Raw genomic sequence first — 18,969 nt, 5'->3', positions numbered from 1 at the left:
AGCCAATCACAGCCTTAGCATTTGGATCCCAAGTCGTCTCCAGCGAAATTTGAAATTTACCCCTCGTAAACATTCTCGATCTGCACTTAAAGCCGTATTTTTGCAATCATGGATAACGAAATATATTTTTTCAAAGAGGAAATAATCCGTTTAAAAGAAGAAAACGAAAGCTTGCAGCAGGATGGACAATTGGCAGGAGAGATTGGGAAGAATTTGCTCGAAAATAACCAGGAATTGGAAAGAAAACTTGAAGAAGTGAACAACGACTACATAACAACGTTAGGGAATCTTGAGGTACGCTGTAATATTCATTCCTGTAAGCACTTAGTTTGAAGAAAAATGTTCTCTATGAATTTATTTTCTTCATAGGAACTAAAGCAAGAGAATTATTCTTTGCGATCCAGACTTGAGACAGAAGTTCGAACCAACTCAAACCATGCCCATGAATTGGACGACTTGAAGGTAAAGCTTCAAAAGGAATTCGAAGCGAAAGAAAAATCTCAACAGATGACAACAGAAAAAAAGATCTGTGAACTGAGAAAAGAAATAGAATCTCTGCAAAACGATATCAGCAAGCACACGCTGGTAGAAATTCAGCTGCAAGAAAAGATTAAGAAGCAGGATGAGATGCTACAAGCTGCTCGCCGAAGCAGCGAAGAACTGCAACACAAAGGACGATCACGATTAGAGAGTATTGAAGAGTACATCCATCTTGCCTCCGAGCTCTCAGAAGAGAGGGATACTTTGACCATGAAGCTGGCCGATTTGAAAGATAGTCAGGAGAGAATTTTATTCGACAGAAACGTACTGAAGGAAAGAGTTGAGCATCTTGAGGAAGAACTCCAAGAGAAGGCTCGACAAGGGCAAACCTGGTTTAACTGTTTACAGGTAAGACAATTTATAGGTCTAGGGTGAAAACAATTTTTTTCGCTTAGGCAAATCCTGAGTACGATCGAAGCACGCAAGTGGTGTGGATGGGAGATGATCGAAGGAAAAATCGCAACTAACGAGTTAATTTATTCAAGCTAATTATTGAATAGCCGAATATGCAAATCAGAAATTAACCAACCACTCGACAGAACACTTTCGCGGGGGGGGGGAGGGGGATGGCGAAGAAGTAAAATTCATTTGTCAACGATCTGCACGCTCTCTCCGCAGATGCAGTATAATCCACCCCAAAAGGAATGAGCTGTGACAAAAACCTTGTATTTTGTATAACTTTAACAGGAAGCTCGCAACGAAGCAGGCGAGTTAAAAGCTGAACTTGAAAACCTAAAGGCAGACAATGCCAGGAGAAACTTTGGAAAACAAGGAAATTCTCTCTTTGGAGAGGTATGTTGTGGCTTTGTGTAACTTCAGCTGTTCTTTAGTCATCGCCACTTATTTGTCAATCAAGGTGTAAGTTGGCCTGAACGTACCTGCTGTTTACAGGTTGAGGACCAGCGATTGGAACTTGAGAAGAAATATGGCAGTCTACGAGCCCGACACGAGGGTGCGATGAAAGTGCACAACATGACGAAACAACATCTACAGAGACTGAAGGTAACAAAAAGTTTTTGAAAGGAAAATCATTGCACAAGCTAACCCTGTTTTACCAGGGAAATTAATTTATTTGACGAAAAGGTAAAAATAAACCCAGGAAACAAAAACATTTTTTCTTTACAGAATCAAGTAGCGACTCTGCTCCAAGTCAAGAGCTGTCATGCAGACGCCTCACAGATCCAAAGGCTCACCCAGGCATTGGTGCAGAAAGAAGGCGAGGTGAAGATGTTGAACACAAAGATATCAAGTCTAGAGAAGCAGAAGGTAGTACTCTTTATCTCCCTTAGCTTATGGCGTTTGGTATCAGTCACTTCAATTGTTGCTCCGTGATTTTCCTATACAATAATTATGTCTTGGTCGCTTGCTCGTCACGTGGCAAGTTTGGAGGCTTATTGGCTCCTTGTAGTTTTTACCTTTGTCCTAATTAGCCGTTGTTACGTTAATTTTGGTTTCTGATTCTAAATCATATATTGCTCCTATAAGTTACTCACCAACCGCGTGTTTCCCTGATCTTTTGTCCTTCAGGAAGAGCGCAACATAAGCAGCCGTTTGATGGAGTTTCACGACGCATTCTCGGAGTTTGGAGACAAGAAGGACTACGTGAACTTTCTTCAGTTACAGCTTGAAGATTCCAAGTAAGCTTATGTGTAGCTTGCACGGAGTAGTTTATCTCATAACCCTGAATGTAGACCTTATACAAGACAGCTACCAGAGTGAAGTCGAATGGCCTACTAATCTCGAGTCAGAAATATCTTATATTCTGACAATCTAAATGGGGGGAGGGGGGGAGTTGTGTAAGGATGGAGTTCCCTGCTCTTTACCTGATTCTTCGTTTTATACTTTGTCTTTAGGAAAGCCTTGGCAGCACTGAATAAAGAATTGCAGACAAAAACATTACTTCAGTTATCCGAAACTGACAGACTTCGTCACACTGAACATCAACTGCATGTGTCCGAGTCTAATGTCGAGCGACTGAACGGTGAAAATATCAAGCTTAGGTTGAAAATTGACGACTTACGACTGAAGCTGCAGAGCCGTAAGTATTGTCGCCAAAGATAAATCTGCTTTAGTCACCTACAGATTAAATTGAAACACACAGTCGAAGGATTCATTTGAGGAGTGAGTTGAGGGATGTGGAGGAGTAAAAGATGAAAGAGAACGAAAACGACAGAGAGGAGGAGATAATTTCTCCCATTTCAACAAGCGGGAAAAAGCAGGAAACAAATTTTCCAACGTTTCTCTGGTCTTGGGTGACAAGAGAAGGTCAACTTTTCGCTCAATATTTACTTTTTCTCTCTTTTTTTTCCTCTTGTTTTCAAGATTCCCAAAAAGACCCTCAAAATGTCTCTCAAACATCCACCTCGTCTGGTCTCAGGAAAACAAAATCCGCCATTTTGCTCAGTGGGGCCAATTCAAAAAATACCAGAACATCAGCACTCATAAAGAAAGGACAAGAAAATACCGTGTCAATTAATGCAAAGGTTGCGAAACTAGAACCCTCAATTTTAAAACCTCCTGTTGTTCTGGTTAACACTCTTGACACAACAAGCGACAAAAAGCAACGAGGCAGCGATGTGACTTTTCCTTTACAAGTTGAATCTACTGCAGAAAGTTTAATTACCAGCAATGTGCCACGGAAATTGCCTTTATCAAGTAATGACGTCGAAAACGAGGCCAAAAGTAAGGTAGAATTTAAAAGAAAGCCGATGGTGCGCTTTCAAACTGAAACGGATGACATCGATTTATCAGAAACTCAAAGCATGCATGACAATGCACCGGACTATGGAGGGCTCTTGAAAGAAAATTCTCAACCTGAGGTAAACTAACTTGATGCTGGTTACAGTTACATTGAAATCCGAGTTAAGTGTGCCTGGTGCCTGGTGCCTGGTGCCCGGTGCCTGTCCTGTAGCATACGCGACACCAGTATAATAAGTGTTCCTAAATGGTTGTCACTGTTGCAAAATCTCTTGTATACATATCCTAGGTATAAAAGCCCGAGTATCTTGGCATTAGCTGATTTTAATGCCACTAGCGAGTATTGACGCCGTTAAAAAATCTAGTAAAACGACAAGGCGTGTATCTTTCTCCCCCACAATTACTGGTATTGTTTGCAATGTATTTATTTGTGTTTCACAGGAGAGCCACAAAGAACAGATGCCCTCGGTCACTGTGAGAGGACAGAAAACTGCTCCTGTTGTTATCAACGTCAAGAAGGGTGAGACCAAAAATCAATGTCCCCAGCAATGACGGAGGAGATAAAAATCTCGAATTTACGAAAGTTTTTAAATTTAGATTGGAAACTACCGAAATTAAATTAAACCCTCCCGTGGGATATCTGCTTCACTTCATTATGTAAATTGACCTCGTATTCGGAATCCGAGGTCAACTCTCATCCTTCGCTTTCACTCCTTGTTTCGAGTTAATACATGCAAGGTAAATGAAAAGGAAGTTTAATACAGCAGTCTTTTATTGCCGTGTCGTTTAAAAGGTTAGAAACCTGCCATGACTCGTTCCATTCTTCTTGCATTATATAAGCTAGAGCGACAGTAGTTTACTGGCGCAAGTCAAACCCTTGATAAAAGGATTAAAATAAGTCTTCCCTTTTTTCCTCTGTCGCCAACCTTCGAATTTCGCTTTTCACAACAGAAGTTAACGCCTTATTGCAGATTAATGGTTGATGGTAGAGTCAAATGATTGATCTAACCAAAGTTCAGATAAAAGGGTCTGATTAAAGAAAAAGGCAAATTCAGTTGAAGTACATTGCCAACATTTATTATCACACTTTTAATTATATTAGCCTCTGTGGAGCTCTCTGTCAGGAGACATGGGGAAGTAAGCCACTTTTTTCCCTTGCTCGCCCATTTCTCTTTTTCAGAAAAAGCTTTCATTAGGCAATAATTTACTACTATTCCAGTTTGAAAGTAGAGAACGACTTAACTGATAAACTTTAGCCAGAACACACTTGGCATTTGCGAGAATAAAACCCTTGTGCGCCTACACCTGAGGGAAATCTCGCACTTAATTTGAGAACTAACACTAAATAAGACAAAAATGAAGTTATTTGTCAGGGTAACAAAACTTGCACGTTAAAATATGGAATTATGCACCTTATCAACTACTGGCATTCAATCCAAGGGAAATTCAATCAACAACAAATTACGCCTGCGTAACTTACGATTTGTGAAGGTAGCTTAGTGACCAAAAAAATAATAATCAAAATCTTTAGATGTGAAAAATTTACATTTTGAAAATAATTTTTTAGTATCTGCAATGATATAAGATATTAAGTCAAAGAGACAATTTTCTGTGATTATTTAGTTGTTTTTCATTTCAACTGATGGTTTTAGCAATAGTCATGGCAAAGTAAATGTGGTCTAGATTCTGTGTTAAGGTGCCTACCTTCCGTATCTCACTACTCTACTCACACCCAGCGATCAGCACTTTTTCAAATTGACATATTTTGATCGCTTTCTTGCTTTTGTTAGTAGCACTCAGTATAAGACCAAGGTCGTAACTCTCCTATGAACAAATATAGAAGATGTACCGCCAATCAAAGCCATTTTATCGCTTACTAAACACTCTATGCAACCTGAATTCTCTCCTAGAGGTGAAACTTAGGCTCAAACATTGTCCATGTTCTTTTCATTCGGAGCTAAATATAATTTACTGATAAGGGCAGCAGGCGTGCTTCATTGGTTATCTGCAAATGAAGATAAAAAAGATTAAAGATCACTGCAAATAAGAGAGAGAGAAAGCGAAGAACTCCTCACAATTTATAACAATACCGACATAAAATTGTGAGAGGCTTTAAACTGATTTTTGCCTGAGGTAGAGCATGATTTGGGAAGATGCCTAAGGAATTTATAAAATACTAGACGTTAAGTTCAAATATAAGAGGTCATACCCTCAGTGTAGGCCGAGTCTGCTATGACAAGGTAAAGTATTTTGGGATACAGATGCTCTTTGTCTCCTAGCAGTTCACTGATCTCGCCTGCAGTGCCGATCTCCGCGCTATCGTCTTCGTTTTCTTGGACAGACTGTCGAGAGACAAATTCAGTCGATGTAATACTCAAAGATCGATGTGAAAGTTATTCTCTTTATATCAAGTGGAGCACGGCTTGAAATCCAAAAGAGAGGACGAGCTATTCACACTGAAAAGGTAACACTGAGAGGACTCCTATGTACGAGACTCATGTTTCCTTTTTTAAAAAATAATTGGACACATCTTTGTACCTGGAGAAACTTGTAGACGCGTAGAAATCTGTCAATTCCTAGTTCCTGTTCAAGCATCAGACGTGACTCTTCCAGTCTTTGAAACAAACTCTCTTCTTCTTCCTGACGCTTCTTATCTCGCGCCTCCTGCATGGCTGAGTCTTCGTCATCGTCGTCGTCACCTGATGAAAAAAACGATCAGTCATGATGCACAACAATCTACGATACAACTTGCTATACAGGAACAGAGGGAGGTTGGACAACAACAAAAAGTTTACCAAACATTCTTTGCCCTCCAATCTATATGGTAGTTTTCATATCAAGGAATTTCGATTTGATCCTCCATACCTGAGTCCCAGTCCTCATTCAGATTGGATAACTCAGATGACGATCGTTCTAGTTCCACTCCGTCGCTATCATCGTCTATTTAGAGAAATAGATAACAAAAACTTGCATGATTAAAATCACGAATCAGTCTTCCAAAGAGGGGTTCGTTTTCATATTACTTGAGAGAGCCATAGTTTCACCCACTTCCTCCTTCGATTGGAAAAATGGCTTGGAAACGAGGTTGCGTGTCTATGTAACCTGCACCAGCTAGATCCTGGCTGTTGGTCAGTGGACACTTATGAAGGGAATGACCAGGGAACAATTTTTTCTAAGAAAAAATATTCCAATAAAAGGGGAACGGGTGATTGAAAATTTCACCTTTTGGAGACTGCGTGTCCGCGCAGTGATCCCAGTCCAAACTGTTATCAGTTCCACGCATGCTCTTGATGGGTGAAGGAGATCGTCCTAGGGAGAAGTACATAGTAAGAAAGTCATGTGATCTATCATGGGTGTGAAGGGCTAATGACAAAATGAAGAAATTATATACTTAAATCTTACCAGTGCTTACAAGTACGTCTCTCATGGAATTCAACATATCCTCGAATTCCTCATTTTCATCTTCGTCGCTGAGGAAAGATCATAAAATGACCGAGTAACTAAATTGTGAAATAATTACAAGCTTCGCTTCTTATATGTATTATAAGACTATAAAGATACGAAAACAGTTGGTCCTACAAACTTAAGTTAAGGAATTAGTCGTTAGGGGATGTTATATCCTCAAAAAGTTTTGGATCGAAATCAAACCACGTTCCAAAAGCCGAATAGGCAAAATAAAACACCCAAAAAATGATATTTTTAAAATATAAGGAGGAATTCGTGAATAACTGAGCAAATAATAACACATTCATCACCTCTTGTTCTCTAAAAAAGAACAGTAAGGTAAGGCTACTACAAATACCCTGCAAATGCATTGAAAGACATTTTCTTTTCACACGCGCAAACCTGCCAACATTAAGTTCTTCGTCTTCGTCATCGTCTTCGTCATCATCCTCGTTATCGTCATCATCCTCGTCGTCACCATCATCATGCTCTTCATTCCCTCCGTCAAGTTCTTCGTCCCCTTCTAGATCTCCTTGCTCATCAGCATTTTCCTCTTCGTCTCCGTGTTCATCCTCATCTGTCTCCCCCTGCTCCTCATCTGAAGTCTGTGTACGTCCGGAGGTAGCGGTCTTAAACAACATCCTCAAGTCGGGTAAAGAGCAAGTTCGTAGCCTCTGCGACAGAATAAGCATAAATATTGTCAATCGTGTAATTTCCACTACAGCAGCCCACAATACCCAGGATGACAGAGAAATATCCGAAAAATAATCCGAAAAAAAGCTTCGATTAGATGTGTGAGAGATCGACGACGGCCCTAAGATAGAAGATGTAATTACTTACTGTAAAATTCGTATCATAAATTCCTGTTTGTAGCTCTGCAGCCCGCATTGATTTGTTTGGTGACCCATCAGCCGTATGGAATGATCTAAATTCAAACACACAATAATGTGAAACAGTTAATATGCTGAGATGTCCAATGGATTCTGAGTGGCGAAGCTTTCAACCAGGACTGTGCTCTTCATCACAGAACAAATCATCAGGTCTTAAAACTGGACAATATAACTAAATTGTAAGCTGAGTGCTGCAAACTTACGAGTCGTCAACCGAAATATCTTGTACTTCCAGATCCTCTGATCTTGTTTCCTTCCTTTCTTCCTTCCTATTAACTCGTTTAAACAGAGCTTCTTTTGGTTCCTGTTCGGCTTGGGCGCGTGACGCAGATTTTTCATCGTGTGATTCATTGTGTGACTCAGATTCTGCGCCAGCACGCTCGCGTGACGCCATCAAGAACTGTTGATAGGCAGCTCTCTTATCATCGTCTACCCAGGCACTGCGGGGAGATTTTTGTTTGAAAGCACCTTGAACATAGCGAAAATAGACAGCAAGTTAGGTAAGTCACTTATCCAAGTAATAACTATTTAACTAAATACTGACTTTGTACTCAATTACTCTGTTTTGACATGGTTTAAAATAACAAGAAAATCTATGTTTTGACTTGGGGGTCTAGAACCTACCATCAGTTGGTGTAGTGGCCTTTTCCCCTCCCCAGGCCTTTACCGGACTCTTCGGTTCGACCTTCTCAGGCGAAGTTTCGAGGACCTTTTCCTGGGGGACACTCTTCACCTCTTCTAATTTCAAATCATCTGAATTCTCCGCTTTTACAGTACCGTTGTCTTTGTTGATGTCACCCTCTCCGGTTCCCTCGGAGATCGTGTCCAATACAGGAGATTTTTTATGTTCATCTTCTGTTGTTCCAGATATGGTAATTGTGGCCCCTCCTTTGGAGCTCGCTGCCTCAGGCATCTCATCACTCTTATCCTTTTTGACAATAACAGTTTGTGGAGACTTTGAGGTGGGCGATTTCACCACTGTTACTCCTAACAAGGGAGGTACAGTGGGGCTTTGTACCGTGACAGTTGTGCCCATCGCAGAGACTGAAGAGCCAGCAGGTGATTGTGTGACAACAGCTGTTGAAGCCTTCTTTGCCGCATCTTGTTCATCAGCTCCTCCTATGGCTGTTGTTGCAGTTTGGAGCTTGGCGTTACCCAAAGCCGAGATGATTTCTGTCATTTGTGGTTTTCCCCATTGCTTCCTGGCGGCATCCGCTGCTGGTTTCATTACTGCATCGCCTGCACTGGTTGCTGGAAAAGCGAGAAAGAGAGGAATTAACAAGCTTCATGCACTGAAAGTTGCTTATTTCTACGTTAGTGAGGAATGGAACACTTAATTGATCATCGGCAGTTAGTCTTGCTCCGACCAAGCGCCAAAGAGGACAGTGGTGCGTAACCTGATTAGCCTGAGAGCAGAGGAAGGAGGCCAACTTTTGAACTGACCCTCCAGTCAACAGGTCTGCAAAATCACTTCTCACCTTCCATCGCCGATGATGTCACCTCTAATGGTAGGATACGTGGTTGGAAAGGAATATCTCCCCAGGCCTTTCGCGGTGCAAGGGGCTCCTTCTTGTCTTCTTCTGTCATCTTACGAAGATCATTCTGAAAAAGAAGAAATGAAAAATAAGAGAATATGTTACAAAATTAAGTTGCAATTGGACAAGATGATCCTGGCAAAAGATTTGGTAGTTTACCTCTGAATTTGATCTGAACAGCATTGTGGCTCCTACTTCTTTTAAAGCTGTCTCAAGACCCACAGGGGCAACCGCTGGCTTTGGCGCGGGCTCTGTGACAATTCAAGCCATTAGATTAAACTTAAACCGTTACAGAACCAGGTTACATATACACGGAGGAAATACAAAACAACAATCATCAGAATTGCAATGAAATTATACCTGCTGGTCTTTCATACTTTGCCAAAGCAGGGAGCGGCCTGTAAAAGAGCGTCACAGAGAAGCAATCAAGACTATGGCCCTTCACTTGCGTGATAGCATGAGGTGGATTTTATTTTTATCGTTATCATATTCCACTGAAATCTCCAGTACACTATCGCAACGAATTTCCTCAAATCTACGTAAGATAATCTGCAGATCAAACGAATTATCAAACTAAAGTGGCTCAAAACAAGCGAAATACCTTTTATCAGGATCCTGTCTTTGATTTTCCTACAAACAAGACAGTCAAGATTTATACATTAGTGACATAAAACACAAGTAACCCTTAAAAAATGATGGCAAACTGAAGAAAATTCCAAACCTTTTCCAGTCTTTCTTTGCCTTCTTTATTAATTCTAGCTAGAATCGTTTTCTTTCTCTGTTCAAGTTGAGCCCGCAACATCGTAGCACGATCTTCTGCTTGAGCCTTGATGTAAACAGGCGAAAATAAGTAAACAAGGTCAGTGAAAGACACTTTACACTCGTGCGTTCTAATGCGATCGCCTGGTTTTATAAAATGAAGGGAAAAGAGAGTAGCTATTAAACAGAAACGAGAGTCAAGGAAAACACACGAGTAGTACCTATCTAGAGAAACAACGTGTTCTAAGCGCTAAGCACGAGCAAGGAAACCTTCTACACGCGTTACCAGCTTCGAAACAATGGGTTGATTTTTACCTTTAAATCAGCGATTTTCTTTTTCCTGGCGACAGGATCATAACGTGGGTCTCCATGAATCATCACATTCTCTTTCTATGATGAAAAACGAATCACCGTTTTTTTTGTTAATAGCTGTTCGCACCGCAGACGATAATTTCAGTCGTTAAAACTCCATTGCTCACCTGTGCCGGTGGTACTTCCTTTGGTGCTCGCACTCCTGCCATTCTTCTTTGTATTTCTTTTCGTTCATGAAAGTTTTGGCGTCGAATAGCTTCCAAACGCGAAAGATATTCCTACAGAGAGCAAGATAAAGATACAGTTCACTTCACAACAATTCACGGCGTGTCTTTAACAGGAGGCTTTACCCCTTCTAATTAACAAATCACTGCGGTCATTTCCAATGTCTCACCAGCTGCAGTCCTAAGTACGGAAGGGCGTCAGTAGAGAAACACATTCACATATCCAACTTTTCATCTTTTCACCTTTTTCACGGATACTTTATACGGATATGTTTCAATACAAACCTTTTCCTTTGCGTCCTTAGCAGGCAGACCATCTTTCTTCTGAGCAACATTACCTAAGAAGAAATATTCAAAAACTCCATATTGGATTTCTGAGGGCGAGCAAATTTTACAAAGAACAGAAGTACATGATTAGTATTTTTCAAACTAACCTGGCGGGTAGTGATCGGGGAGTGCATTAAAATTCTATGAAGGGAAGAAAAAAATGTGTTAGAAGAAGCACATTGTACAATCATAGCGGAGCTCGCAGAGCGTAGCCCTATAATTATACAAAATAGTAGTAACCCATCAAGCCGAAAAAATTTGGACTTGAAACTGTACGACCGACCGTACAAGGTGCTACTTTTAGGCTTGGCTAAATCTATATATTAGCATGACTACATTTGAAGCTTGTCTCACGCCCTCAGTTCTTTTATTCTTTCCCTCTGACCCATCTTACCTGTCCCCTCAGTTCTTTTATTCTTTCCCTCTGACCCATCTCACCTGTCCCCTCAGTTCTTTTATTCTTTCCCTCTGACCCATCTTACCTGTCCCCTCAGTTCTTTTATTCTTTCCCTCTGACCCATCTCACCTGTCCCCTCAGTTCTTTTATTCTTTCCCTCTGACCCATCTTACCTGTCCCCTCAGTTCTTTTATTCTTTCCCTCTGACCCATCTTACCTGTCCCCTCAGTTCTTTTATTCTTTCCCTCTGACCCATCTTACCTGTCCCCTCAGTTCTTTTATTCTTTCCCTCTGACCCATCTCACCTGTCCCCTCAGTTCTTTTATTCTTTCCCTCTGACCCATTTTCCCTACCCCCCCTCGGTTCTTTTATTCTTTCCCTCTGACCCATCTTCCCTACCCCCCTCGGTTCTTTTGTTCTTTCCCTCTGACCCATCTTACCTGTCCCCTCAGTTCTTTATTTCTCTCCCATCTTACCTGTCCCCTCGCTCTGTTTCTCTGTGCATCTCTCTTTCTGTTCCAGAATTCTTCCAACACACGAGCTCGCTCTGCTGCCCCAGCTCCTTGCGCTCTATTCAACAAACATGAAATGAAAAAAAACAAATTAAAAGGCTTTCACAGTCTTTCCTTCACTAACTCTGTGTCTCGTGCAGCTCATGTGTGACTATCGTAAAACCTATCCCTCCACCACATAAACTGCTCTCCATAGGACCGAGTGCATAGTTTTTAAAACACCTTTGACCTAGGTAAGTCAAAGGTACAACCACAGCATGACTCAGTCTTTGATAAGTCAAGACCTCCCGTTCTCTTCTGGATTTTCCGCAATTCTATACAGTCACTGTTACGAAGTCTTTATACATTATTATTCCTTGAGGCGCACCTTAACCTGTATCCTATGAACCACACCCTTTTTCGCTTCACTCACCTATCGACCTGTCCTTGTTTGGCTGCATTCCATGCCAGGTTTACAGGATTAGCAGCTGGTGCTCTGTTAGCTTCATTAGCAGACACAGGTCGACCAGCCCCTTTGACTGCTACATTTGGTTGTCTGTTCCGATTATCTGCTGAATAGGGTCTTGCTGGTTTGTTCTCTTTGAATTCCTTGTCTCCAGCTTTTTCTTGATATTTCTGCATCGCCTGTGGCTGCTTGTTCTAAATGAAAAACCACAAGTTATTATCTATCACAAGTATCCATGGAAATGCTGCAAATAAATTCTCAAAAAACTACCAGAAGATGAAGGCTTAACTGTGAACTACATTCATGTTCCAAATTCCTGTAACAGCCTGAATACATTCTGTCACATCAAACGACCATTTGCAGAAGGACGTTCTAATTTTCCAAAAACCTTTTCTTACAAGAGTTCAGAATTCTGTTCAAGACCAAAGTTTCAGAGCACACTCATTACATAAAACCCACAAAACTAGAAGTATACAGCCTGTATCATAACATGGAACTTGCAAATTGGAGATAAAATAAAGTTACATAAGTGTGTAAGTACGTTTGAAACTAACACATCTGTGCTAATAAAATATAAAATAGATTCACATGTTCACGACCAGCCATAGGAGTGCTGAAATCATTAACTTGGTACTCACAATGACATCTGGTTGACTTGGTTTTACACCAGCAGATGGAGCTGCAGGCTTTTTTGCTTTCTAAAAAAATTAACAATTTTCAAGTTTTGTCAGATATTTGTTATCTAGGTTTGAATGGAACATGAAAACATTGTCATTAGATGGATTCTTTCTCATGATATCATCTTCCATGGACAGGTAGACAACTTAGTAAACAGAAGCATTTTACTACTGGATCTTTCTATAATCCATCATAAAAGTTTTAATTACCGGTATTTGATCCTTTTTTGTTCATTCATAGTAACTTTTTCAATTATTTATTTATCTATTGATTTCTCCATCTATTTATTAAATTAGTGTTTATTTGCTTAAAATGACCATCAATACAGAAAAAAACTTGGGAAATATCTGCAGCAATTCTTTGTTAGACTAGACAGGAAATAAATAGTTTTAACCTTCAAAAGTCATTTAATTTATTTATTATTTATTTTATTTTAAGGATTTGTACAAAAGCAGTACCAGAGCACAAACAATAGTACATAAGTCACCTGCTAGGTTTAAGCTCCAATAAATTCAAATGTTTTAAAACAGTTCATTTTAATTTTAAATCTGACTGAAAGATGCCCTCATACCACTGAGGAGAGAGTGTCTTGCTTAAGAAGAATCAAGTCAATCAATTGGACACAAGTATTTAGAGCAAAACAGGATTGAAGACAATTGTCTTGAAGTTTATAGAGGCATGCCTCAATATCGCACCCCTGAAAACAAGAGATTTGTCTTAAAAAGTTTCTGAGGAACTGAATTTTTCATGAATGGCTGTGATGAAAATTTTGATATGGACAGGGATTCTTATGCCATAGGATGAATGATACAAAACTGATAAAAGAATGGAAAGGCAAATAATGAAGCATCAATCTCAGCTAAACTGATCAAATGAAGGACAATAAAATTGTGTAATGTCTCATTTAATATTTCATGAAACATGTACACTGTACCTCTTGTTGCTCAAGAGTGCTACATAACTACTGACTCTTACAAATGTACAACACTGGCATACCATTACATTCAGAACAAAATCAGGATATTCACCTCTGGACTAAGCCCAACCAGGAGAGTGTTTTTCCAAGCCTGCTCTCTAGCTCTGTTAATCTGATCACGCTGTAAAATGAAGTAACCATCATGTCAATGTTTTCTGGAAGCAAGTGGGAGTATAAATAAACTTCAAATTCTTCATTGCACTCAAAGAGATTTGAGCATCAGTGTTTGTTTTTATTCATGGTGCACAGTTTGATCACCTGTTGACGTTCCCATCTCTGTTGTTGAACCTTCTTCATGTAATCCTGGTACATCTGATCCTGCATCAGTAAAACAACAAAACCACACATAATGAAATTATCTGTTATTGTTGGGTTATTTGTTATCACTTTTCATGACCTGGCACAAGGTTTAACCTTACCTGATTCTGCATCAAGTCCTTGCGTCTTCTTTCACGAGCATCTAGCTCTTTTTTCTTGTCAACAGGTTTCTCTTGTGCAGCACTGCTTGGTCTGGAAGGTGGTTTCTTGGCAGCTTCTCCAGAACCAGGCTTCCTGAAAGCAAAATACATTTTCAAAGTTTTTATCAATATAAAAAAAGGTTAAAATAATGCCTAAATTGAAGGTTGAATAGAATTAAATCTTACTTAACTGGAGGCTTCTTCTTTGCAACAGAAACTCCATACTTGGCCTTTGGGTTACTGTACTTTTGTGGCACTGAAAATATTCAGGATTTGTGGTGAAAGAAAACATTTTAACAGAGGAGTGAATCAATAACAGCAAGGCTCCCCCAACAGGTTATAACTACTAACTTTTATGATACAGCCATAAGTTAAAGTATTCATGCATAAGCCAGATGGATAACATGGAGCATGACATCATGTCTCCAAACTGTGGCATCAAAGCAACTGACCTGGAGCAGGTTTAATGACAGGCTTGGGTGCCATCCGCTGCTGGCCAAGCACACCCAAAGGCTTACGATGAATTACAGTGTGGCTAAACTCTTCTGCCATTTTCTAAAAATATGTTTTGAAAAAAGCAAGCAGGTCAAAAACTAGTTGACAAAAGTCCTTACAACCACTAGTAAATCATGTTACAAAATAAAGGTGAACCTAGTTTCACAAAGCTACTGACAGATCATTCAACCATAAAGTTTGATCATAAATCCCAAGTAACCTTAGAATTTAAGGGGAGAAAGCATTAATTTCATCAAATTGACTTCAATGACCAACCTCCTGAGACAAAAATTTCTCAATTCTTTTTTGTATGAATGGCTTCTTCAGGATTGAGTTAATTGATGGGCGATCACTGCAAGTTACAAGGAGAAATCAGTAAAATTTATTGCATACAACATCTTTTAACCCTTTACACCCTAACATCAGTATGCATATTCTCCATACTGTTCTCCATAGATTTCCAAAGAGGCTGACAAGGAGAATTTGTTTCACAATCAAGAGCTGCTTTAGTTGGTGATCATCTCCTTTATTCTCATGACTTTTGTGTTTGATTCAGGGGTGAAATTTAAGGGAGAAATTAGATGCTAGTCACTCTTAGGTCCTCAAGGGTTAACAATTAAAACACTAATAAAATTCTCATAACAAAGCCATTCCTATAAATAGTTAAATTAAATAATCACTAGATCTAGCACATACTGAGCATTTCGTTTTAGCAACTGTGCAACCAAGCCTCTGATGTCAGCACTGTACTTGTAGGGGATGGGTGGGTATGACCCTCTATGAAAATAAACAAAAACCAGTAAAGATCACAAAAAACTTACAACTTGAATTGAAAATCAAAGGATCATTACTTCACCAAATTTGTACTTTTTGAATAAGTCCAAATACTTAAAACATGATGAACTGTTATTTAGTAAATAAAACTCAGTTTAGTGATACAGCCATGCTAGCAAGCTATGAACAAATAATCTAGGTCCAAAGTTGCAACCGGTTGGTCATCAATTGACTACTTATACCAGCAGAAAAATTTCATCACATACCATGAACAATACTCCATACCTTATTATTTTTATAACCAAGTTCTTCATATTTCCTGCTTCAAACTGCAATTAAAAACATTTTTCTTTAGAATCACCAGCATTGAATGAAAATGTTTTCATACTTCACTGGTTGAAACCATGGAGGAAAGGTGTATGTACACAAATACTGGAAGTCATTCATTTTGTAAAAGGCAAAGTGAAGAAAATACTCACAGCATGTTTGAGGGTCAACAACTCATAGAGAACACATCCAAGTGACCAGATATCACTGCATGAAAATTTTGAAATTGGTTAAAAAATCGAATCAATATTTGTAATAATCATCATTTCATGAACAGTCAAATTGACACTGGTAATACTAGCACAGTACCCTTTGACTACAGTTTTAGGGAAATATAGGCTCACCTTTTATTATTGTAAGGTTTGTTTTCACAGATTTCTGGGGACAAATAATATGGTGTACCAATACAGGTGCGGGCAAGCTCCATGGTGCTGAAAGAGAAACAAATTAGGAATCATTGAAAACCAAGCTCAACTCAATTGTGAAGTCACCATTGGACAAACTCAGGTTTGAAAATATTAGAAAGTAATAAACAAGTAATATAAAAAAAAACATAAAAACTTGCTACATAACCTCATTAAAACCTTATTACCTATGTAAAACCCTTGCAATTCCAAAATCTCCAAGCTTGACTATTCCATTCTTTGTTAAAAATATGTTCTGTAAGGTAAAACACAGAGTGAATAACACAAAAACAGCAAGTTTAGGATTTTCAGGTGTTAAATGCTGGTAGTATCACATTTGTTTGCACATTAGTCATTCAAAAATAATAAAGTTATAAGACAAACCTGTGATTTTAAATCCCTGTGAAGAATTTTTCTATCATGTACATGTTTCAAGCCAAGGCATATCTGTACAAAGTAGTCTAAAACCTGGAATAAAATAAAATTGGATTCAAACTGAATTAACAGCAAAAACATCCTTGTTGACAAAGAAACAATTTGGGAGAACACTTCAAAATGCTTATGTACAATTCTACCTGTTCTTCAGGCAGCTGTATTCCTCGCTGGCCATTAATCTTTTTATACAAGTCACCTGCAAATTTATAGTCAGTATCAGAAGTTAACATTTGAAACAAACATTCTTTTAGTTATCTTTACCTCAACAGCTGTACCACATTTCTTAGGAATCTTAGATTCAAAGGATATCCCAAAGGTAAATTGGCAAACAAGACCTCACAAGGCAGAATGCACTTCATCAAGAAATTATATATATTGTCGAAAATAAATTAATTTATTATTAAATTACATTAAGGTGCATAGGGATGGTGCAGAGATGAGAGCCCTTTTTTCAACAGCTGTAGCCTGGGTTCCATTCCCAGATGTAGTATCGGATGGGTTGAGTTTACTGCTGTTTCTCATTTTTTGGTGATAAGTGTTCCTGTAAGTTCTCCAGTTTCCCTCACCTCATAAAAATCAAATGATCCAAATTCCAATTTGACCACTCTTTAAAATCTAGAATTGTGCATACTATTTACTCTATTAAATACCTGCTTCACAGTAGTCCATAACAATGTACAGGTTTCCATTTTCTGGAGAAAAGAAATAACAAATCAATAAAAGAGGTGTGAATTTGAGTCTTAAATCCTATCATGAATGTGATCTTTTATTTTCTCTACCTTTTTTCACAATAACTTAGAGTAAATGACCTAATTTGCAATAAATAGTTCACATTAATAAGGCAACTTGCATCAGCAGTAGCTCAAACAGGTCTCAGAAATATTTTTTGGAGGAACTCTGTGGTGAGATTTTTATTTCTTGTTCATAAAACTGCTGCAACAAATATGTGTTTAAATATGTTTGATTATGTAAACAGGGCAACCCTTACCTTCAAATGACTCTTGGTATGACACAATGTTTGGGTGTTTCAACTGAGCCAAGACTTTCACCTTTGAAAAAAAATTATTTAAATAAGTATTTTTCTTGTCTTGTTTGATGACCAAGCCATTGCTAATTTTCAGTTCAATTATTAAATATCACATGAAAATATTCTCTGTTTCCTCACTTTATGTTTGTCTTTTTTTTTTTTTTTTCCTTGAAGGATTCATAAAAATGTTAACTTCATGCACGGCATTTACTTTAAATGAAATTAAGCACAACATCTTAAGTTACCTCATATTTCAAGCGCTAGTTAAAGGGTTTGCAGAAAAATATCCGCATTCAAATCTCATCATGCGGTGTACACCAATAATCAAAATAAAAACTCAAGTGGATGCTGCAGTAATTACAAGACCACATGTACTTAAATTTTGATAAAATGCGACGAACATTAGACTAGCAATCTATAAGAGACAAAAGTTCTTGTTGGACCAAGTCCGAGACAGTACCTCTTTTCTGGATTCCTCTCTCTCTTTAGGTGACATCTAGAAAATATACATCAAGGAAGTTGAGTGGAGCTGTATTTTGTAACATGAGCATAAACAATTACATGAATGTACATACTGGGATACCGCCAAGATTTCTAAAAGAGAATTAAAATTCATCATTTACAGACACTTTCAACAAATACTAGACATTCAATCTGACACAAAAATCACCTTGGAAATGCCGATCTCCTTAATAACATACTGCTTTCCATCGGCCTTCTTTTTCACCAGCAAGGCTTTTCCAAACGAGCCTTCGCCGATCTTCTTTACTCGCACGTACCGATCCATCTCCAAAAAGAAACCTCCTAGAACTTACTTTTCACCAGGAAAAATAAATCTATCTGCATTTCTTTCAAACTGCTAGAAATCAGGAGGTCCGTGAAAATTCGTGGTGGTAACTAATACAACGTAGCGAAGGAGGAGTTTGGAAAATGGCGCCCGCAGAAATATCTTCGTAACGGTTGAGCCTGCACAAAGTGAAAATTTGGCTGGCGGATATATCATTGAGGCGTGCGCGAGTTTTCTGGTATGGAAATTTTAGTCAGAGTGAACTGCCAAACTTATGAACAATGGATAAATGGGCAAGTTTCTAAAGAAACTGTGGTGCTGCGTCGGTGGGAGAGTATAGCAGGTAATTAAGTGTTAACAACTGAGTTGAAAACGTAAATTTGCCACCGCAAAGGGTAAAAAAGCTGATGTTTCGAGCGTTAGCCCTTCGTCAGAGCTTTCCAACTCAGTTGTTAACACTAAATTACCTTAAGAACAATGGACTATCAGGTGTAAACAGAAGAATGCACTCATCCTATTCCATTTA

The 18,969-nt window shown here is 38.9% G+C and overlaps 2 protein-coding genes across 2 annotated transcripts; one reads left to right on the top strand and one right to left on the bottom strand.

The window, feature by feature from the left end:
- The first annotated feature begins 77 nt into the window (after window positions 1–77).
- Window positions 78–4,293, top strand: LOC131777691 (protein Spindly-B). The gene is made up of 9 exons (XM_059094010.2): window positions 78–294; window positions 370–888; window positions 1,228–1,332; window positions 1,432–1,542; window positions 1,666–1,806; window positions 2,068–2,177; window positions 2,394–2,578; window positions 2,863–3,359; window positions 3,679–4,293. Exons 1-9 carry the CDS (start codon window positions 109–111, stop codon window positions 3,787–3,789), a joined length of 1,965 nt encoding a protein of 654 aa, XP_058949993.2. The 5' UTR covers window positions 78–108; the 3' UTR covers window positions 3,790–4,293.
- Window positions 4,293–18,609, bottom strand: LOC131777690 (serine/threonine-protein kinase Nek1). Its single transcript, XM_059094009.2, has 39 exons — window positions 18,327–18,609; window positions 18,117–18,152; window positions 17,618–17,678; window positions 17,280–17,321; window positions 16,770–16,825; window positions 16,579–16,662; window positions 16,383–16,450; window positions 16,135–16,221; window positions 15,943–15,997; window positions 15,749–15,792; window positions 15,386–15,466; window positions 14,966–15,041; window positions 14,647–14,749; window positions 14,381–14,450; window positions 14,156–14,288; window positions 13,995–14,054; window positions 13,789–13,857; window positions 12,721–12,780; window positions 12,050–12,276; window positions 11,602–11,695; window positions 10,836–10,869; window positions 10,687–10,739; window positions 10,345–10,455; window positions 10,181–10,255; window positions 9,828–9,932; window positions 9,708–9,736; window positions 9,467–9,504; window positions 9,266–9,357; window positions 9,050–9,173; window positions 8,196–8,822; window positions 7,775–8,039; window positions 7,522–7,606; window positions 7,084–7,355; window positions 6,640–6,707; window positions 6,460–6,546; window positions 6,103–6,177; window positions 5,776–5,936; window positions 5,447–5,579; window positions 4,293–5,242 (listed from the first exon to the last, which is right to left on the bottom strand). Exons 1-39 carry the CDS (start codon window positions 18,441–18,443, stop codon window positions 5,232–5,234), a joined length of 4,068 nt encoding a protein of 1,355 aa, XP_058949992.2. The 5' UTR covers window positions 18,444–18,609; the 3' UTR covers window positions 4,293–5,231.
- Between the last annotated feature and the right edge of the window lie 360 nt (window positions 18,610–18,969).

This window comes from Pocillopora verrucosa, chromosome 14 (assembly GCF_036669915.1).
Source record: "Pocillopora verrucosa isolate sample1 chromosome 14, ASM3666991v2, whole genome shotgun sequence".
In the NCBI taxonomy this organism is placed as follows: domain Eukaryota; kingdom Metazoa; phylum Cnidaria; class Anthozoa; order Scleractinia; family Pocilloporidae; genus Pocillopora; species Pocillopora verrucosa.
This window is presented reverse-complemented; position numbering and strand designations above follow the sequence as displayed.